Source organism: Artemia sp. Qi Xiang Cuo, chromosome 6, assembly GCF_049724085.1.
Source record: "Artemia sp. Qi Xiang Cuo chromosome 6, ASM4972408v1, whole genome shotgun sequence".
Taxonomy (NCBI): domain Eukaryota; kingdom Metazoa; phylum Arthropoda; class Branchiopoda; order Anostraca; family Artemiidae; genus Artemia; species Artemia sp. Qi Xiang Cuo.
The window spans coordinates 11,091,258-11,114,594 of record NC_142799.1 but is presented as its reverse complement, the minus strand read 5'-3'; the positions used below and the strand labels follow the sequence as shown (position 1 = coordinate 11,114,594).

The window sequence follows — 23,337 nt, the reverse complement described above, 5'->3', positions numbered from 1 at the left end:
TATATGGTTGCTAAAAGAAGGAAAACAAATCTGGTATTAACTAAGAAAAATGGCTTACATTTATTAAAAACGTAGATAATACCTAGAGCAGAATCTTGAAAAATGGATCAGCAACACAAAAAAAATGCGCACGCAAAAAAAAGAAAAATGCACAAGAAAGTTGGATTATCGAAACTGAGAGCACAATTTTGCATTCAAACTACAAAAAATTCAATTTTAATAGATTATCTATCCATTAGAAATCTGATGAAAATCTTCTAACACAATTAAAAAAAAGTAGCACTTGAAAAAAAAAATTATAAAAAAGAAAAACTGAAAAAACTATAAATTTTTGCCATAAAACGATTTTACCTAATTATGACATACGATACATTACACATGCACATCAGATTTACTAATACAAATTACAACAGTTTTTCATAAAGCATACCTTTATTAAGCTGTTATTCAACTAACACAAATGATGAAAATAGGCTAACTGTTCAACACTCGTAAACCGAAATAAATCATTTTAAAATGTTGTTCCATAATATCAAAAATTCTTACGATCGCAAAAAAGTAGCTTGCACAGGTCGTAAAAGCACAAATAAAAATAAGTGTACAAACTTGAACAATTTGTCTGTATTACAAAAAAAGACAATGACCCCAAAAAATAAATGCAGAAGAAAGATGCAACTAAGTTAATACTCAGTCTAGCGTCCATCCAACAAGATTTAGTTTTAATAAATCGACGATCAAATTGGAATCCGAAGAAATATGGAAATTTTCCTTGAAATGTCATGGAAAAAAGGTTAAAACATCATGAATTCCGTCACAAATTAACTACAGAGACTTAATTTGTAAGCTTCTAATGCTAAGTACAAATTCCAAGGCTTATTCATAGATTTTTGTCTCATTTAAACTTGAATCGACTAGTTTGTGGTGACGAACTGTAAGTAAGGAGCGACGCTGCTTAATTTTTACCAAAACCAAAAAATCAGAATTCTTGTGTCAATAGTTATATCAAAAGAATCGGCTTATTATGCTGATAGTTAGTGTTACCCATCAAAAGCTACGAGTCTCAGAAAATCTGCCTGATTTCTAAAAAAGGGGGAGAAACACCCCCGAAAAGTCAAGAGATCTTAATGAAAATCATATTATCACGTTCTGCGTATCCAAGAACCCTGTTGTAGTAGTTCCAAGCTCCCTTCTGCAAAAATGTGAAATTTTTAATTTTTTTGCAAGAAGAAAGACCACGGATATGTGCTTATTTGTTGTTATTTTTTGTTTGTTTTCCCAAGGGGTTATTGTATCGAACCAATAGACCAATATTATTGGAAAAGGACTTATTCCGATGGAAATTAAAAGTTCTAGCGCCCTTTTAAAGAAACCAAAAAGATTGGAGCGCAATTAGCCCTCCCCCTGACATTCACCGCCCCTTTTTCCCTAAATTATTCGATCAAAATTGTGAGATGTAATGCCCTAACCATGGAGAGAATATGGCCCCCATAGCCCCTGGGGATGCATCTTTAAGTTATCAAATTTGCCCATTGTTTACGAACAGTATTTTTTATTACGAAGTTGACATACATTTTTCGGGTGAGGGAGGGGTGGTGAATTTTCTGCTCGGGGGATTTCCCACAGGGAAAATTTTACACCAGGAGAGAATTTTCCGAGGGGGGTGAAATTTTCTGAGGAAATTTTATACTGGGGAAATTTGTCAAAATTCCTATGCGAAATTCTTTTTATTGTCTTACTTTCCCTTTGTCGAGTAAATTTTAAGGATGGAGATGTTAAGGGCAATTGTCCGGGATAAATTTTTCACCAGGATTGAATTGTCTAGAGGATCTATCCGTGGGATGGGGGAATTTTTCCGCAGAGGTGGAGCCGGATTTCTTGGCACTATTTCAAAAACCACCAGAAATTAAACTATAAAAAAATTATTTTTTAACTGGAAGTAAGCAGCAACAATAAAGCTTAAAAGAAAATAAATTATTACGTATATACAGGGGGTTTCCCTCTCGTCAACATCTCGCTCTTTACGCTAAAGTTTATAACGACTCATGAAACAAAAGGGTCATTTAATTAGAAATTTTAATTATAAAGTTGATAACGACTCATGAAAAACAAGGGTCATTTAATTAGAACAATAAAAATATTTTTTTAAAGTGCTAAAAAACTTTAGGGTGAGGAACGAGGTGTTGAGGAGGGGCGACCCCCTTCATGTACGTTGAATTTATGTCCGTTGTAAGTTTTAACGTTGCTCCTTAATTTCCCTTGAAAAAACTTCAGTTAAAAACGATAGATAAATGTTCAAATAGGGATAAATCCTTTTAATAGATGTGAGTGTTTCTGCTGATGACAGTCACTGTAAATGTGACGGAAATATCCAGTATTTTTTGTTAATTATTACTGTCTATTAATACGATTTATTCCTATTTGTACTTTTATTTATCGTCAAGGAAAGTCAGTGCGGTATTCGTAATTATCCACTTGGTTTTGTTGCTATTTTTTGTTTGTTTTTTTTATTTAATTCGTATAGTAGCAATTATTTGTCTGTCGTGAGTGTTAATACTGTTCAAATTCTTTTTATAAAAACGGCTCTCGTATTTTCACATTTCTTTGTAATCTTGCGTCGACTATTTATGGCAATATTGCTTGAAGATATACTTTTGTAATTTTGGTAGCATTTTTTTTCTGCCAGAATTCTTTGTCACGATTGATTCTCTCAATAAACGGATCACCTTTGCTGAAAAAAATAACAAAATAGCCAGAATCTATGTTACAACAGTCTAATTGCATTTGTATTTGGTAGAAATAATTATGTGACCTTTTAAGCTGTAATGTGCCATTATTTTTGTTTTCAAGACAAATTTTTTTTTGGGATAGCCTCCATTCTTCTATATTTAAATTTTTGGCACTGAAAGGACATTTCACTTCCAAAACCGCCGTATCACCGGACAAAAAAGTGGCTATTTCATCAGGACTGGCTGCAAAATATCCGTATTTAGTATGAACAAAAAGTCCTGAAGCACACACTTTGCAGTCCATCTTTTTCTCACAAGCCGATATAGTTATTTGTTCGTACATTTGCCCATGTTCCATTGCTTTAGTCTGGCGGTTTTTGGGATAAAGCAGTTGGCGCACTAACGGTGCAACAGTCTTTGTCCGTCTTTTACAAATTATTCCAGCTACTGACGCAGTTATCCTATTTTTTCTGTATTCTAGTCACCTGTTGTGAATAAAATTTATTTGAAGTCATATTGCTTCTTCTATTTCACAAATTTCTAAGTCAGCACACTGAACACGGTCCAGAAATCCCTTTTTAGCATCTTCAAGAGAATCAGGGTCTAAATCTGGAACACCTGTTTTTGGGCCGTTGTTTTTGTCGTATTTTAAAACTTTCTGCTTAAATGTTTCTCCAAACAAACGTATCCTAGCTTTCCTAGTCTGCTTGTTTAGGGCCCTTCTGGCCCGCTGCTCAGAAAGTCGCTTCAGCAAACGACTTGGTGTAGATCCTAACCTTGTGCGAAAAATATTCAAACGGCTCGAATGTCCCTTAGAATATTGTATTCCCGCAGCGGTAACCCGCGTTGTGTCTCGGACTTTTTATGTCACCAGTATATTTTTTCTCCCTATAAGCTTAGGAAATGTGCTTAAAAAATACTGTGCAAGGTTGCTAGTACTGTTTCTGATGATGAATCGAGCTCTTCTAAGTAAAGTGTCAAAGGCTGAATACACATGACTAAGGAAAATATTGCGTGGGGCACCTTCTTCGCTGAATTCAACAATTTTTCCTGCCATTTTGCAGCATTCTGGGCACTGTCTATGATCACCGCGAAAGAAATGCAATGGTATTACTTTCAGCTCATTTACAAGGTCTTTGACCCCTTTTCCTTCTTTGGTTGTGCGTGCAATTGCTTTTTTTTGCAAAGTCACATATTTTCTTTATTTTTAAACCACTAAGAAGCCTCCGGCATTCGGGGTTTTCTTTTTGCTTCATGTAAAGCCTCTTTTTTAGGCACTTACATGCATGGTTAGTACACTCAATTTTTTCGATATATCTACCGTACGGTACTTTGGCTGTAAGCTCTGCATGGGTGCTAGAGTCACGATCAGCGATAAATCTAACATATTTTAAAGAGTGCATAGTTGGAGCGATTCGAAATAACTCGACTAAAATATCAGATTCCATACCTGTGCTTGGTCCCTGCCAGTTCATAAAACACGTAGGGTCGGGAAGCAAAGTGTTTTCATTCCTTCGATGCTTCATACAAATGCAACAGTATTTATTTCTAATCCCAACATGTAGAAGCTTTTTTTAATAAAAACCAATGACGACTCCACAACCAGACAACGCAGAAAACCTATTGCCATAGCTTCTAGTGCACCAGCCACTATCAACTATAACACAAGTCTCCACTGAACCATGCATTTCGGTTTTTTCGCCTGCTTTAATAGCCACTCTGCGCTCAATCTTACCATTGTTCAGTAAATATTGATGAAGTGTCTTTTCCAAGTTCTCACCAATGTCCATTTCATATTTTGTAAAAACTTTTTGTGACATACACTTTAAACCAACTGTAGAAAAAAGCTCCTAAATTTGGGCATGACTCATACCAGTTTTTATTGCACCAACTACTACTTCTTTGTTAACGTTTATTGTCCCTGTGCTGACCTTTCGTCTTTTGGTAATTCTTTCTGTAGTAAAATTGGTTCTTTTTTGCTTTTTTTTCAGTCTGTTTTTCTTCTGGCTGTAAATCTGATTCCAAACTATGTGATTGGTGAGATGGTTTCGATGTCTTTTTCGGTGCTGGTGGCATTTCAGTGTGTAAAGTAACCTCTTCACTGAACGATTCACATTTGAAAATGAAACGTGAACGTAATCCAGCCCTGAACTCTCTGTCGAACATCATATTTGCGATAAATTGTATGTCTTGGCACCTGAAACAAGACATTAGCTAAGAATTTAACATTGGGGGGGGGGGGGATTCATGAGATGAGATTAAATTTGTCACAGCAGTAAAAACGGAAATTAGTATAGGCGTCCCCCCCAAAAAAAATACCCCTCCTCCCGTGAGACAACCCCCTAAAATTAATACCCCCATCCCTTGTTGGTTGGTTTGCAATACATTTTGACTTATAAAAAACGACTAGAAATTTCTTTGAAACTCTAAAATGGGGTTCTCTATTTATTTTGTAGTTACGGAGGGAAGGATGATTTTAATGCCAAAACATCCCAAGTCTTAATAAACCTTAGCGTAAAGAGCGGTAGTTCCCCACATATTCAGGATAATTTTGTTCCATCTGCGATTAGAAAAGGTTCAGACTTAGATTAAAGGAAGCAGGGACTGATAAAAAAAATAAGCTTCAAGTTATTAGAAAAGTAAAAGGAACAAGGGATAAGACTATGGGTAATGACCATATCAAGAACCTCTTGGGTAGCAAAAAGTCTTGTTCCTAAATTTTAAGGTCGATTTATTCATGCATTTTACTCTGACAAACATCAAACTTAAATCCAACAATGAATAAATAAATAAAAGTAAATTGCACACAAGTGCAGGGGCACCAATTTTCGAAAACATCGGAAAGGGTGAGAACTCCTTGTTTAATAAGAAAACAAGATACCCGCCTACATTTTTTCAAGATTTAAGAGAATTTTAGGTAGGCTACTTGTATGTAATAGCCGTGACCACTCAAGTGGTTCATCCATTGACACATTGTAGAACCGTTTTTTTTTTCGCTCGTTTCTTTCAGCTTAGCATGAGACAAGACAAAGAGAAGTGACAGAATAGATGGGAAATATATAATTTGGGCAATATATTTGCACCTAAGGGGGGAGGGGTGTTGGTAAAGTATTTGGACTGTGTTAAGTTAGAAAACAATTCTTAATTCATAATATGGAAAATAATTGTACCTAACGCATTATGCTTGCAGACCCATTATGCTTTCCCCCTCCCCCCCCTAATAAGCAAATATATAGCCCAAATTTGTTTCTAAAGTATTATATTTTTTATCATAATTAGGTATATTTCCTTTGGAGTGAGCGTCAGAGAAATAGGTTCTACTTAGATGAAAGAATATTAGGTCAGGGTTCAGGGGCGGATCCAGAATTTGTGTAGGGGGGGGGCGCAAAATAGGTTGATCCGATAAACTTGCGTTATGAGCAAGTTTAATTAACGCAAACATGAGTTAATTAAGTAAATTTCACTACTTTAGACTACGTTAGGGAGGGGGGGCACACACACCCCTCCCCCCTGGATCCGCCACTGTCAGGGTTATATCGTACAAGTACCGAATTTTTTTCTTTTTTTTCTCAGTAAAAACACTAAAAAACAGTAGTTTCAAATCTAGTACGGAAAATACCCATAAAATGGCACTCCAGCACAAGCGTTAAATTGGTACTTGTTAAAAAAGCGGTAAGTACAAGAGAAGTGAAGTTTCGTTGGTGCTAATGAAATAAAACAAATAGGATGAAAATATAATAGTTCAGAAACAAATTTGAGCTATATATTTGCACATTTGGGGATAGGGGTGGTAAAGCATAGAATATATTAAATACGTAACCTATGTTTATGCAGCATCCAGGCATTACTCGATAAAATGCCTATCTGTTCTCGCAATACAATTCTCTTGTACTTACCGCTTTCGAAATAAGTACTGTTAAATTATTCTGAGCCTCTACAGTTCTTTGTTTTGTTTTTGTTTTTGAAGGGGGGGGGGGGGGTTAATGTAACCATCTTTGGGGTCAGGCTAGGAAACCATATTATTTTTCTATAAAATTAAAAGTTCGTACTTACATATTTTTGATTACAAGATCTTCGTAGCTTTTCAAAAAATAAGGCACATTGACTATCCAACGAGCAGTCATCAAGATTTCATAAGTTGAATTGCGGCCACCTGTTATTGTTTTTAGTCTCGGTGGTTCTATAATGGTTTCCTCTTGCATAGATACTTCCTCCAAGTCCAGGAAATACTTTGGAAGTCTTGGTCTTCCACGGTTCACAAATATTTTTTTAACTGTTCCCTGCCCTTTTGCACTTTAATTAAATTAAGTCCTTTTTTATTGCGCTTTTTTCCCATAACTCAAAAAGTTTTTCAGTCTCTTGAATAGAACTTGCTCAATCCTTGATATATTTCGATTGGTTTTGAACAGCGGTATTACAGCGGATACGACATGTTTATCCAAGTTTAGAGGTATCATGCACAGGACACGGCACCTGTTAATAGAAACACTGACCCAAAAATTAAACAACCCTCGTTCAACTTGAGGGTTCCGTAACTCCAAATCGATTGCAGCGAAAAAAAAAGGATAAAGAAAGCATTTAATTGAGTAAAATCAACATAAACTGTCTGAACAAATAGTTTGGGTTAAAAATATTTTCAAGCTAGTATGAATATTATTGAAGTTGTTAATATCGTTTTCTTGAACAAAGCCAAAAGAGTTTTTGTATAAAAAGGCATTTAAAAAATAGAGGGAGCATAAGAAAAAAAGTGAACCTGACCAAATGATAGCCATTAGTCTCCCAAATCAGGTGAACCACAATTTAAGTTCTCTAATATATCTGTTTCTTTAAACAAACAAAATTTCTTTAACATTGAAGAGATAGCCATGCGACTTGGACTGCTTTCACCCCTTAATATTATCCAATTTATATCTTCTTTGTAGATGGCAGTAATGCTGTTTAACTTCCCTATATAGAATAATTGAAAACGGAAAAATGCAATCAAACATATTTGTTTTTTACAATTTTGTTAAAGATAATTGTACAACAGTGAAAATAGTGATGATAAAGGTGCTCCCAGAGGAAAATATGTTAACTAAAATTATTATGAAGGAAGAATTGTTTTCTTAGCATGTCTCTTTAAGATGGGGACTGGACCTAAATTTATACCTACACTATCATTTCGCTTATAAACTGACGCCCTAGGGATGAAGGCAGGGTGGAGGGTGGCCAGACCCCCCTAAAACCCAAACTTTCTTGATTTTCTAGTCTTAGTACAGCTTAGTCAAATTAGCAATATTTTTTACGACTGAACTCCCCCTTAATTTTTTTCTAGTCAACTCGTTTTTGTCACAGTTTGAAATTAGAGCAACTGAGTCAGTCTAAAAGATGGCGGGAAGGGAGTGACTAAAATGAATCTTCTGCCCTTTTAAGGACTTCGATTTAAAAGGATAATTTTCATCGAAATTAAAGCAATAAAAATTCTGTTTGATTATCTCCTTTTCTGAAACAATGTAAATTTTCTTATGTTCATTTTGACCCCTTAAACACAAAAGTAACATTGAAACTTGGGCTGCAGAACAGGAAAACAGCACCTCCCAAACTTCAGTTTGCCCCCCTTTCCCAGCTGAAATTAAGTTTCTTCAAAAATCTCGTCAAATCTAAGATAAGCCTGTATAATTCAAGCATCTGCCGAAATGGGCCAATTTTCTTTTTTTACTTTTATGGTACTACATGGCATATTTTTAAATTTTCACTATCAGGTTCGCTTGATTTGGGAAGCCCCCCCCCCCCAGAATTTTGACGAAATTGCGCCACTGGTGCAGACGCCATAGTTGATGGGAAATTAATGAGCAGGAGTCTCAAATATTTGAACCATTCTAGCTTGTTTCTTGGAGGGGGGGGGGCTGAATTCTCATATAAAACAAAACACTGCGCTATTGTATCCATATTATATCATATCATAAAAAATAGAAGTGAAGAGTCTGAATCCCAACCAGATGGTGATATAAAAACGGCTTTTCGTTTTCCTCATGTTTCAAATGTAGTGCGTATTATCGATTCATTTTTTTTAGCATTGTCTAAAATGTGGAGAGGGAAAAGAGAAACAGACTTAAAGCTGTCACTTTGAGATCTATACTACGGGCTAAATCGGGCTTGAAGAGAGAGAAGCTGGGAGCTTGATCATTGTTTCCTGACAAAAGTCTTCATAAAACATTAAGGAAGCCAAAATATCAGCTACACCTTATGAGTGTGAGGAATAATTTTTTTTCATGATTTTCCGCATTCAATTTTATGAATTCTGACTGTCAATATTCTTTTTTGTGCCAAAGAGGATAAATGAGTTTTTACTTTTCCTGGCGTTAAAATACCGAAAAAGTTTGTCAGCTAAACACTTCTATGTGATTGCCAGATTTGGTTTAAGAGGTCAAGCAATATTGAAAAACGAGCTTCTGTAACCAGGAAACAAAAACTAAATGCCTGCGGCTTGCCTGGAAAAACTTTACAGGATTTTTTTTCTTTTTTGTTTTTCTTTATTAAATATTTCAGGATTTTTGACCGACAACAGATTTTTCATTTTCCGGTGTGGAAACACTAGTCTCAATCAGGAGCGGATCCAGGATTTTTTTAGGGGGGGGGGAAGGCGCAAAATAGGTTGATCCGAAAAAAAATTTGGGGGGGGGGGCGTAAAATAGGTTGATTCGATAAACTTGCGTTATGATCAAGTTTAATTAATGCAAACTTGAGTTAATTGAGTCAATTACACTACTTTAGACTACGCTAGGGGGGGGGGCACCCCCATCGCCCCCCCCCCCCTGGATCCGCCACTGGTCTCAATACATAGAACTTTCCGAACACATAGGAGACAAAATTACATAAAATCCTTTTGAACCTTAGAAGGGCGAGTCTGGAACTTTTCCAAAGAAAAGAACAACCTTGTCACTAACTTATTTCTGAACCGATTTTCCGCAACTCTACTTCTTTTTCAACACTTTGAGGCAAATTCTGAGAATTAGCTCAAGGAGATCCTAATAAATGATGAAAATACAAATTTGTCATTTTTCCCGAATATTTTGATTTAGAAAGGATACTTTTTGCAATACCTGGTGTTTCTATTCGTTTTGTTCATGTTTTACATTGATAGATATAGACTGCGTCCTTCTACTCCAAAATAAAGAGCGGAAACAGAAATCTTACGATAAACAATCAAAAACTAACAAAAGTGTCTCGAGTAGCATGAAGAGAGAAAGAAACAGAGGCTCCTTGCGTAAGAGCCGTTAACAAGAACTATTTGTTTCTGACATACATTCAACCTTTGGGTTTTAAGTAGATAAACCGTTTTTATCCAAATGCCTATTTTTAGACTGCATTAATTAAACTAAGAACTAATAATTTAAAAAAAAAATCATTTTTTAATTTAATTGATAAAAATAGAGTATTTACTTTATTTGGCAAAAACCTGAGAAATCTAACCCTTAAACCAAGTAAAATTATTTGTCACCAGTCCCTCTCGCCATTTTGGCCATGTGCACCTAATCGTAGATGTAAGACTGATTTGTTTAAAAACTTTTCGTTGTACACAGTTATCAAGTGTCCAGCTCCACCATGTAGCTACTGCAAAGGATGAAAATATTACAAAAGAGGCTGTAGCCCTAATCCTTTTTTGCTATTGATGCAAGCACTTTAACAATCATTTAACCTTGTGTTGTGGCAACATAAAATTAACAAGAAAACACAATATTGCTAACTCTAATGAGCAAAATAAAAAGGGGAATTAATCAGAAAATTAAGGATTTATTTGCCAAAACCATTTTCATTAACAACGTCCTGAATTAGAACAAAGAAATCTTTGTTTCAATATTTAGAGTTGTTCGTGTTTCCCTTTTTTAAGATTGTCTGCACTTCGTTTTTGCCTCTTATTTTGGTGTTGTTTTTACTTTTTGTGTAGGTATTGTTTTTACCTTTTACTTTCTCTTTAGGCTTTGCCCCGTCTGTTTTTTGTAACACGACGGGTTTTCAGTAAATTCATTCACAACTAATTGATTTTACTGAAAGCTAAAACATCTCTCTTTTTACATACAAATGATTATCTATTTTCCTCATTGTAACCATAAGCAAAGAAGCTAGGATACAAACTGAAGGAGGAGGGAATAGTGGTCACTTACAAAACAGGTTTCCTTCCCATTATTCATCAAAAAATGCATATTTTGACATAATTCCCCCCTCTCCATCCCATCCATGTAGGAGGCTGGAAAATCGTTTCCTTAGATGCTTCCTTCGAGATGGCATTTATTTGATTTTGCCACGCCAAGACCTCGGTAATATTTACTATTGTCAAACATTTGTTTTCCATGAACATAAAAATAAAAACTTAATTGGTTCCATTCAGCAGCCAATTTTTTTCTGTTAATGCAAGATAGTTGTTTAGCCGTATTTAGCCATTGTCATTGTCCTAAATAAAAAAAAAACGGAAGTAAAAAGGACTAATGCTTTGGAACAATTTATTAATTTCATTCCACCAAATACTTGTGGCTCGGATCTAATTTTCAAACACCAGATACGAACCTAAAACAAGGATTTTTGTCACTGAAAAAAAAAGAAGAATAAAGCAACTTAAGTTACTCTAAACACGTCATTTAAATGCACGTACATTTCAAAAAAGTTTCACGTAATATAGCCTAAAAGTGAGTACTCCTCACGTTGTCCTTTCTTGGGTTAGAATATGAAAACAACTTCCTTCAATCGTCCTTTTAAGGTTCTTTGGTCTAAACGGAAACTAACCCAAAGGAAGCAAGGGAAAATTAAGAAACTCTTCAGATAGAAGAAGAAGAAGAAATAAAACACCCAAAACTTGACAACGCCTTAGTCACTGCAATTTACGAGACTTTGAAATAGGAAAAAAAGAGCCTTTTCAACAACACAAACTTCAAAGTGGTAGAAAGCAACTTCTTTACGACTTAAAAAAAAGTCTAGTCTATACAAACACACTACACACAAACCATGACTTTAGTCAGTTTGGGTGGTCAATTGGATCACCCCAATGCACATGAACAGTTATAAACTTGTAGAATTACATTTATTTCAACACTAGTCGAATTTATGTATATATATTTTGTTTTTATATAAAAAAGAAGTGACTGAAATACAATAGCCTATAACTCAACACTAAAACTTGACAACTGGAATCCAGAGGGTAATACAAAATGAGGCGGTTCATTTACTAACGTAGAATACAAAAAGGGGAAAAAAGATACAAAAATCTTATTTTCTGTCTCTGCCCGCTCTCCACAATTGGATTCAGTATGCCTCACACCAAAAAAAAAGAAAAAAATATAATCACTTCTATTCGAAACTAAACACAGTATATAATTAAACACAATATCTTAGAGAGAGGTCAAAGACACCCACACTCCTTTAAAGACACTAAAATCTCACTTATTACGTTCGCGATCATGCTCTTCAGTGGTAACCCCGGCAGTGGCACCACTTGGCCCCGCCTTTCCCATGGCGGCGGCGCTGGCAGCAGCTGCTTTTTGTTTAAGCATTGTCCAATCAAAAGTATAATCGTATTGATGGTTGAGTGTTCGGAATAGAATCCTGAAGAGTTGACGAAGATACATGTAATCAGGAGCTTCTTCAAAACGGAGGCCTCTACAGTAGTTCAGATACATGGCAAATTCGGCGGGAAAGCCCTGAAATAGAAAATCGATATTCTAAACGTCCAATCAAAATTTTAATATTATAAAAATATATTGTCAAAGAACGTACATGACATATTTGATCCAGAACACATAACAAATTCGAAAGAAAAGCCATGTAAACAGAAACAACATTCTAAACATCCCATTATAAGTCTCCGTATTATAAAAATCTGATTTTGAAAACTGTACACGACAAATCCAAATCAAAATATATGGCAAATTCGACAAGAAAGCTTCAACAAACAAAACTGACAATCTAAACGTCAAATACAGCTTCTACATATTATATAAATATCCTTTCAAAGAATGTGCTAATAACGGCTGTTCAATCACCATATCGGCTTAAAAAAAAAAAAAAAAAAAACTTTCTCCGCATATAGCTCTCCACTTTATACGAGACCCATAATGCCTTCAATTGTCTTTAGGATAAAATGCAGTCTTATTTTCAAAAAATCTGCCTTCAGTGAACATTACTGAACTTGCATTTCTCATAAAAAAATAAACAAATTCAAGAAGATACAATCACTGCAAAATATAAAAATGTTGGTCAGTAATAAAGGGTCAGAAAAATTAAAGTCAATGTAAAAAAAAACAACTTTGTAATATATAAAACCCAATAAGTATGCGTAAGAACATCAGTAGGTCAGTAAGAAATATATTTAAAAGCATATACTGAACTGATAAATATTGAAAACATGTTCAAGTAGTATCCCTAGTTTATGTTCTTTATTATTAATAAATTATTATATATTTTTAAATAAATGTGAATTTATAATACTAACGAATTATTATATTAAGTACAGATTTGTTTAAAGTAAGCAGCAAGCAACTCTGTGATTTGGATTACGCGGATGACGTAGTCTTGATAGAAGAGTCTAAACAGAGGTTGCAGCAGCTACTTGACATAATTACAGAAATGCAGAAAATGTCAGGCTAAGCATAAACGTTTACAAATTGAAGACCATATCCATCATAAGCTTGCCGCTTGTTCTGCATAACAATAATACAAGTCTAGAACAGGTGAAGGACTTCAAATATCTGGGTAGCTGGATCGATTGTGATGGTGAAATAATAACCGAGATTAAACCCAGAATCGGTCAGTTAACGGGACCTTTCAATAGACCTAAGCCCATTTGGAGAAGTAGCAAATATTCTTTGCAACTGAAGCTGCGTCTCTTCAGTAGCAATGGGCTCTCCATACTCCTCTATGCTAGGGAGTGCTGGAAAATGAATCCGCAGGTCAAAAAGAGAATTCTTGCTTTTGAAAATATGTGCATGAGGAGAATTTTAAACATAAGTTGGCAACAAAGAATCAGTAACTTTGAAATCCGGAATAGAACAGGACAGCGTACGACTGGAAACCAGGCGGCAGAAGAAGACGAGGTCGTTCAAAGAACACTTTGCGGCGAACTTTTGATTGAGGTCTGAGGACGGCTGAGACCTCGTTAATATCTGAACGGGAAGATGTCACCGCTGCAGCATTGCTTCGGGACGAGTGGAGAGGTTTCGTCGACGCCCTATGCGCCACCAATGGCTCAGGGGGAGCTAAGTTCTAAGTTATTACTCAAATTATTATTTTCAATAAGTACTTTATTATTATTATATAATAAAACTATTAACATATGGTTAATAGTGCTGCATCCTTTTAAAGTCTAATCTCTTGATTTCAGCATTCTTCAGCCTACCCTGGAATTTTTGGTTTATCCTGATCCACCCTGGATAGTTTACCCTTTCCCAAGTACAACTAGAGCTTGAATTGGAATCACCAATATTCAGAAAAAAATTTTGAATTCAAATCCTAAATCCACCACAAAAGTTAAACATATTTCAAGAAGCCTATCTTGTCATAAACACCGAATATAGTTTAGAGGGTGATGCAGGGTATAACTTGATGGATATGAGAGGGTATAATTTATAGTACTATTTAGAGGGTCTACATTTATTGTTTGTTCTTTTTCTTTGTTTTTTTTAGGCAAAAATCACAAGTTGGTGATGGATACAGGTCCTGAATATGTAACTAGATGATATAGATACTATTCTAATAGAGAAATAGAAAACTAGAACATAGAACACAGAACTAGCGGATATAAATATTAATATAGATTTAGAGCTAGCTGAATTGTAATGCAGAACTATCTTAACATGGTAATAGGAAACTAGAATATAGAACCTTTATACTGTAATATAGAAACAACTGATATAAATACTAATCATACCGTTCGTAGTAAACCAACTGTAAGTAAGGAGCGACTGGGCTCTACAATAACCAAAACTAGAAAAAAAACGGATTTGACATGAATAAATACATCAAAATGATTCTGATTCCAAATAAATAAGATTCATTAAGTTTAATTTTACCCATCAAAAGCTAAGCACCTGAGGAAATTTGCCTGATTTTCGAAAAAGGGGGGAAACACCAAAAAATTCAAGAAAATTAAATTAAAATCGCACCATCAGATTCAATGTATCAGAGAGCACTTCTGTAGACTTTTCAAGCTCCCATCTGCGAAAATGTGGAGTTTTGTATTTTTTTTTTACCCGAAGAAAGATCACGGACGTGTAGTTCATTTGTTTGTTTTTTTATGTTTTTTTTCCCCAGGGGTAATCGTATCTAACCCATGTTTCTATAATATCGAGAAAGGGCTCATTCGAACCAAAATTCAAAGTGCACTTTTTAAGCGACCAAAAAGATTGGAGGGCAACTAGCCCCCTCACACGCCACTTTTTTAACTCGTCAAATCAAAATTTTGACATAGCCATTTTGTCCAGGATTGTTGAAAGACTATACATTTATGGAAAACGCGACCCCTATCCAACGGGAAATAGTAAAGGTTATATGGCAGCTGTAATTATGTAGCTAAAACAATCTAGTTATAAGTAATGCAGTATTTAGTCATAAAATAACCCATAAGTTAACACGGTTCTAGGCGTTTACCCCCCCCCCCCCCGTGGAAAATAAGGCTTCCCGAATTTGAGGATTTTATTTGAGTTTTATTTTATTTTTATTTCCGTAGGGGGGAAGGAATTTTGGTACTTGTGTATTATGCGCCACTCACTCAAGTTTACGCTGTGTAACATTTGAGAACATACCAGGTTTTTCATTAGTTTCTTCGTTACTTCAGAAATAAATTTGGGCTATAGATTTGCACATTAGGGGGGAGGGGGTAAAGTATAGCGTGTCTGCATGCAAAATGTGTTTGGTACAATTTTTCTGCATATTAGATAGATAGATAGATAAGTGTATTTTAAAGCCAAATGTACGGCCATCAACACAGTAAAATAACACAAATGAAAGGCACAAATAACAAACTTTGATCAGCAATCATCATAAAACACTTAAATGGAACACTACATTAATCTAATAATAGTACTTAATACTTGGAAAAACGGTCATTGAAAAAAAAACCTTAAATGAAACATTACATTCACTTTATGCTGGGATTTTTTTTTTTTTTTTTTTTTTTTTTATTTATCGATTTTTTTTTATTAACAAAATTTCTAGATACCTCGCTATTCTTCTATATCTTTTAGTGGCTATACCTAGAAAAATTGTTTTCTGACCTCAAACTGCCAAAATACTTTACCCCCCCACCCCCTTACGTACAAATATAGCCCAAATTATATATTTCCCATATATTCTGTCACTTTTGTTTGCCTTGTCTCGCGCTAAGCTGCAAAAAAAAACTATTAAGAAACCGGTTTGTTCTCGAGTTTTACACAGTGTAAACTTGAGTGAGTGGCGCATAATACACAAGTACCAAAACTCCTTCCCCTTACAAAAATAAAAAAAAATAAAACTCAAATAAAATTCTCAAATTTGGAAAGCCTTATTTTACACGGGAGGGGGAGTATTTTCCGGGGGGACGCCGGCCACCAGTTAACATGGTGTTCACATGATGGTAAGACAGCTAGCCTTATTGATTATGTTATACTAAACCAAAGACTGGCAGGATCAATACAGGATACTAGGGTATACAAGTGTTGTTATTGATGTTACAAGTAAAGATCACCATCTAGTAATGTCTAGGGTTGATCTAAAGCTGAAATTTAGGAATGGTAACTACCTTCCGGGAACCTATGACGTTGGTAGACTTCAGGATGAGAATTTGACTGATAAATCACATGGAAATAAAAGGAATGTATAGTGAGTGAAGAAAGCATTAAAATATAAATTAAGGAAGTGTGAAGTGGAGACCATGGATAAAATTACTGAAAATCTGAAAGATGCCAGACGGCAGACGCATAATAGTAAATTATTGTACTTGCATGTTAATAAATTGAGAGGGATTAGTCAACCTGGACTTGCCCTAGTTAAAGATAGAAACGGGCCAGAAACAGTGATAAGGAAGGAGTTAAAGAGAGATGGGCTGAACATTTTGAGAATGTGCTTAACCGTGAAGGGTTACAGGAAAAGATATAGAAAAGAATGAAATAGTTCGTGACACTGGAAGTGAAGTAAGATTTATTTTGCAAGGCAGAATTAGTGACAATACTAAAAGGATTGAAAAATAATAAGGCCCCAAGTGCTGATTGTGTGGCAGATGTTTTTTTTTCGTTTTTTTTTTAATATGGCGGTTATAAAGTTAGAGATAAATTCCTGAAGACCATGAGTATGATTTCTGAAAATGGGGAAGTACCTATCGATTTAAGGAAAACTCTAATTAAACTTCTCTATAGGAAAGGTGATTAGAGTGAGTGTGGTAACTATAGCGGCATAAAATTGGTTTCTGTAGGAAGAAAATTACTTAGTATGATGTAACTTTTAGACTTAGATGCTACAGATAAGATTTTAAGGGAAGAAAAGAAGGCATGAGGATGCGTCGGCTAGATTTTCACTCTTAGATTAATCATTGAAAAGGGCCTGAGTCATCAAATCCCTGAATTTTTCAGGTTTATAGACTATGAACAAGCGTTTGATTCAGCCTATAGAGGAGATTTAGCGAAGGTCCTATTCCTTGTATGGTATATCATACAGGATAAGAGAAGAGAAGGTTTAATTTAAGATTTAAAGAGAGAAAAGTTTAAGATAAAAGAGGACAATTTTAAGAGAAGAACAGTATGGTTTTAGGAAGGCGACGAGGATGCGTCGGCTAGATTTTCACTCTTAGATTAATCATTGAAAAGGGCCTGAGTCATCAAATCCCTGAATTTTTCAGGTTTATAGACTATGAACAAGCGTTTGATTCAGCCTATAGAGGAGATTTAGCGAAGGTCCTATTCCTTGTATGGTATATCATACAGGATAAGAGAAGAGAAGGTTTAATTTAAGATTTAAAGAGAGAAAAGTTTAAGATAAAAGAGGACAATTTTAAGAGAAGAACAGTATGGTTTTAGGAAGGCGACGAGGATGCGTCGGCTAGATTTTCACTCTTAGATTAATCATTGAAAAGGGCCTGAGTCATCAAATCCCTGAATTTTTCAGGTTTATAGACTATGAACAAGCGTTTGATTCAGCCTATAGAGGAGATTTAGCGAAGGTCCTATTCCTTGTATGGTATATCATACAGGATAAGAGAAGAGAAGGTTTAATTTAAGATTTAAAGAGAGAAAAGTTTAAGATAAAAGAGGACAATTTTAAGAGAAGAACAGTATGGTTTTAGGAAGATGAGAGGAAACATCGACAAATTTTCACTCTTAGATTAATCATTGAAAAGTGTCTGAGTCATCAAATCCCTGAATTTTTCAGTTTTATCGAATATGAACAAGCGTTTGATTCAGCTGATAGGAGCTTTAGCGAAGGTCCTATCCTCGTATGGTATACCATATAAATACATTAAAGTGATTTGTGCTATGTACGAGAACAAGATTGCTACGATTAAGGTAGGAAATGAGGTTAGTAGCTGTTTCCGTACTGAATCAGGAGTCAAGCAAGGTTACATTCTATCCCCATTTATAAGGATCATTTTGATACACTTTGTCTTAAGGGGCACAGCAAAATCTACAGGAGAGCACGGAATCAAATGGGAAAGAAAACTCTCCTAGACCTAGATTATGCTGATGATTCAAGCATCCTAGATGCAGAGGTTAGTAAAATGAATGATTTTCGGATGTTTTGGGAATTCAGGGTGTAAAAATATTCTTAAAAATTAATGTTAAGAAGATTAGGTCGCTACGACTAAGAATGAGGGAAGATGAAGAGGTAATGTTGGGTAATGAAAAGATCGATCAAGTGGACAATTTCACTGACCTAGGTTGTATGAGCGCTCCAAAAGACAAAGGATGATTAGCTAGATGTTTCCCAGAGAAAATCCCTACGGATTGTTTTGGGTACCCGACTAACTGACCGTATCTCAAACAGAAAGCTCTACGAAAATGCCTTTTAATCCCGTTTTCTAGGGCTATAATCAAACAGTTCGTGGTAACGAACTGTAAGTAAGGAGCGACCCGGCTCAATAGTAACCGAAACTCTAAAAACCGGAATTTTGATACCCATAGATACATCAATAGAATCAGATTTTTATGCTGATTTCAAATGTATAAGTTTTATCAAGCTTAAATCTACTCATTAAAAGTTCCATTTAGTTTTAAATCTACCCATTTAGTTTTATCCGTCAAAAGTTACGCGCCTGAGAAAATTTGCTTTATTTTCGAAAAAAGGGGGAAACACCCCCCAAAGTTATAGAACTTTAATGAAAATCATACCATCGGATTCAGCATATCAGAAAACCCTACTGCGGAAGTTTCAAGCTCCTATCTGCAAAAATGTGGAATTTTGTATTTTTGTCAGAAGAAAGATGCGTGTTTATTTGGTTTTTTTTTGTTTCTTTTTTTTTATTTCCCCAGGGGTGATCGTATCGATCCAGTAGTCCTAGAATATCGTAAGAGGGCTCATTTGAACGGAAATTAAAAGTTCTAGTACCCTTTTTAAGTGACCCGAAAAATTGAGGGCAACTTGGCCCCCTCTCACGCTCATTTTCCCCCCAAAGTAACCTAATAAAAATTTTGATATAGCCATTTTGTTCAGCATAGTCGAAAATTCAATAAATATATCTTTGAGAATGGTTCAATCCTCCGCAGTACGCGGAGAAAGGACTGGAAACTATAAACTTTTCCCGTTGCTTAAATATTGTAGGCTATTGGTTAATGGGAAGCATAAATACGTTTCAGGAGAGTTTTTTTTCTGATGGCGGGGGGGGGGTGTCGGAGGAGGGGGTTACGGGGGAGGATCCTTCCATGGAGGCCTTGGGGGGAGGGACATTACTATGAAGGAGGTCCCGGATGTTTTAGCATTATTTTAAAAACGATCAGAAATTAAATAAAAAAAACAAGTTTTTTCAATTTAATGTAATAAGCAGTACCAAAACTTTAAATAAACAGATACTATTATGTTTATGAGGGGGTGTGACCCCATGATAGGACCTCGCTCTTTACGATAAAGTTTTGTTTAGTAGTTCCAAAAGAGTTATCTATTCTAATTAACCGGCCTTTGTGATTCAGGGGTTTGTGATTCGAACAAAACTCGAACTTTAGCGTAAAGAGCAAGGTATCGACTAGGGGGCAAACTTCCTAATATACGTAATAAAAAATACAAATATAGAAGTTCGTTACGTAGGTTAATTCGTAAGTTACGTCAGAACAAAATTTCGAGAAAGCCATTTAGCCGAAAAAGTAAAATTAAATATGCAAGTTTCGTTTTAATTATTCATGTACGGTGAGTCAAAATCAAAGCTACATTAATTCAAAAACGTTTCAAAATTAAATATAAAAAAACAAGTTTTTTAACTGAAACTAAGGAGCGACATTAAAACTTAAAACGAACAGAAATTAATCCGTATATGAAAGGGGCTGTCCCCTCCTCAATACCTCGTTCTTTACACTAAAGTTTGAATCTGTCACACAACTTTATTTTTTAAAACAATAAAAAACTTTAGCGTAAAGAGCGAGGTATTGAGGGGGGGACAGCCCCTTTCATATACGGAATAATTTCTTTTCGTTTTAAGTTTTAATGGCGCTCCTTACTTTCAGTTAAAAAAATTTGTTTTTTTATTTAATGACATAAAGGTTGAAAGACGAAAGAATGCCAAAGACCGTCCTTGTCGGCCAACCACCAAGGGCAGTGCAAAAAGCAGGTCGTCCCTGAATGGGGAAGGAGGATGTCGTAAGGAAAGATGTAATGGAAATGGGAACTTCTTTGAAGGGTGTAAATATGGAGGCTTTGAATAAATTGGGATGGAAGAGGAGCGTGCATAGCTGTTCGCCTCCAGCGGTTTGGTGCTGCAGTGGGTTGTTAGTAATAGTAGTAATAATTTGCAACAGAAAAAGCAAAATAAAATAAAGTATGTTTGTTTTGCGCAACATTCGATCTCACAACAAGCTAATACTAAGCCATTATATTTTTGATAATGATTTAATTACAAAAATAACAATTTACCCTGAGATAATGACGATACATAAAAGACGTAGTAACCTGTGCTGATGTCGCTCACTGTTTCTGTCAATAGAAGCCAAGAAAATCAGCAAGCAACAGCCAAGAAAAGGAGACAACACACACAAAAAAATATTGAAACGTGATGATTAGTTAGAAATGGGATATGATCTTTTTTTTTTTAATTACTATTACCTTTGGAATATTATCATCTTACTCGTTATTTAAAGTTTTTAAATTATTCTGCTTTAATCTGTTACTGCATAAAAAACAGACCTCGATGCCCCCAAATGCACCAATAAAAATTAAAATGCCTCACTTGTTGTACAGTGTTGCTGTTTGCTGCAAAAACACGAATTTTAGCTTCAAAAACACGCCAGCCAGACACAGAGAATCAGACCCATACTCTGAAATTTGGTTTTAACAGGGGGAGGGGGACGAGTTCCAATAAAAGAGCAAATCACGTGGAAAATACAACAAATAATGAGTAATTCCCAACGAATCGTGAGAGGCATGGGCCCGAAGCTCCCCTGCTCCACCCACTACAGTGTATGTACCTGCAGCAGGTAAAAGACTTTTAGTTTTGAGAGGAAAAGATTATTATGTTTAACCAATTAAACCCACACACAAAATTAAAACCAAACAAGGGCGACCTCGTTTGGTATGTATGATACCTTGCAGAGTACTTCAACTGGAGTGGACATTTTTCTTTCACTGATTTTTTCATACTTCTGTTTCTTAGTTGCAGCCTGAAAGAAAGAGATTATGTAAAAACTGTATAATCACGATTTATTAGTAATAAAGAATTACATAATAAATATTTTAGCTATTATATTAGTTAATTTTATAACAGTTCCATAAATCATATATTAATATAATAGCTATTATATAACAGCGTTTATAACTAATAAGAAATACTCAAACGGATCTTGCAATATTTTCTCAAATTTGATCAATCTATTCCGAGAAGGAAAAGAGCCGTTTTAGAGTCATTTTTATTCGTTCGATTTTTTTCCAGAGACAATCATAGCAAATCAACGTTTCTAGAAATATCAACAATGAATTTTAAGTTCCATCAACACCATATTTATTTTTTTAAGGGAGTTCTTCATAAAAAACCTACATTTTAGAGGATACCCCTCACCACGGCTCCCCTTCTGTGCACGTGGGCATATGAATTAAACCCTTTAATGTGATATTTAGAATATTTTTGCAATAAAAGGGGAGCTCTTACCATATCACCCATAATGTAGATTTAACCCAAGAAAATTCTTCAAAGTTGTTCAGAACATACTTGGAATAGTCGTGATTATTATGTTTAAAAGAGCATTGGAAGAAAACTTTGTGCATGGCCTGTTCTGAACACTGTTGAATTTCCTTAATACACTCCTTTAGCTTTGAGTATCATTAATTGCTATTTCGTTTATTCTATTACAATTTGTAAGTAGCAAACATATTGACGCTTAATTCAACTGACAAGGAGGGTCTATCTGAAAGAAATTAGTGTGTGGAAAGCAAAACCAAACGGTCAAATTTTTTCAATAAAATAATAAAAAATTCAACTCCACATTTTATGCTGTAGGACATGGGCTCCCAACCGATTTCTAGGTCGACCCTCCTTTTAATTTTAAACCAAGTCTCCTTGATGATAGATTACGAAATTTTTGCTGGTAAAGAAATCCTTTCCGAAATCATCCCCAGATATCTTTTATGAGACACCAGGTCTGAAAGCACCCCTGTCCAACCCCAGCCCCCCCCCTTATGCCGTTTCTTCACTAGAATAAAAACCATTAAAGATTCAGGAAGTACCCAAAGATTAATAATCGCAGGAAAAACATCAGAAAACGTGAGAAAGTAGGAAACAGAGATACTAGCATTCATTTTGGCTGTATTCCAAGAGCAAGCAAATGAGAAATGGAATAAGAGTGCATACACAAGTTAGTCTCTGAAACAAAAAAGGAGCCAACACCATCTAGCATTACCAAGAAATTTCTTACAAAAAATTGTAAAAACCTATTTCTGGTTGTGAATACAATCAGTATTCACAATATTCACTATGGGATTTGAATTTAATGTATGAACCACTGGGTAGAAAAAATATCCTCGCTGGTTGAGGCTTGCTTATGTGGTTGACTACACAAAATGTTGTTAAGCTCGTTTTAGAAAGGACTTAATAAAATCAAATTCTTAACAGTATTTGGCGTCTGATAGCAAAAAAGTTTATCGCAACTTTCGGGGATTATTTTTAGGTAATGGTCATGTTACTATTTAAAGCAGAGCTAATCATGTGCTTGACGCTCAAATTAACAAAAAAAACGCGAAAAATGGAGTTGGCCAGGTTGGCTTCAGAAGGGCTAATTTAAAATATCAGAATCTTGTGCAACCACGGATTAGTATTATCAGCAACATAATTTTATAAAGAGAAAATTTACCTTAAATAGTCATTTTTACACAATATCACTCCACTCCGCGTAAAACAAGACGTTACAAATTCAAATAATCGCGCCGAACAGCAGGAACAAGGGAACAAGTGAGTGACAAGTGGTTTGCAGGCCTCAGCCCCCCC

The 23,337-nt window shown here is 35.3% G+C and overlaps 2 protein-coding genes across 2 annotated transcripts in view; both read right to left on the bottom strand.

Moving 5' to 3' along the window:
• Positions 1-3,715: 3,715 nt before the first annotated feature.
• On the bottom strand, positions 3,716-6,895 carry LOC148950860 (uncharacterized). The gene is made up of 2 exons (XM_089090483.1): positions 6,780-6,895; positions 3,716-4,923 (listed from the first exon to the last, which is right to left on the bottom strand). Exons 1-2 carry the CDS (start codon positions 6,848-6,850, stop codon positions 4,632-4,634), a joined length of 363 nt encoding a protein of 120 aa, XP_088946609.1. The 5' UTR covers positions 6,851-6,895; the 3' UTR covers positions 3,716-4,631.
• Positions 6,896-11,796: 4,901 nt separating this feature from the next.
• LOC148950859 (casein kinase I) overlaps positions 11,797-23,337 on the bottom strand; it is a 67,083-nt gene continuing 55,542 nt past the window's right edge. Inside the window, exons 6-7 of the mRNA XM_089090482.1 lie at positions 21,446-21,520; positions 11,797-12,397 (exon numbers count right to left, since the gene is read on the bottom strand). Of these exons, the coding sequence (XP_088946608.1) occupies positions 12,137-12,397; positions 21,446-21,520 (336 nt within the window). The 3' untranslated portion in view covers positions 11,797-12,136. The remainder of the gene's footprint in view (positions 12,398-21,445; positions 21,521-23,337) is intronic.

Coding starts and splice junctions, on each gene's coding strand:
- LOC148950860 (XM_089090483.1), bottom strand. CDS start 6,850: ATGACTGCTCGTTGGATAGTCAATGTGCCTTATTTTTTGAAAAGCTAC. Junction 4,924..6,779: donor GATCTTGTAATCAAAAATAT/GTAAGTACGAAC, acceptor GTCTTGTTTCAG/GTGCCAAGACATACAATTTA.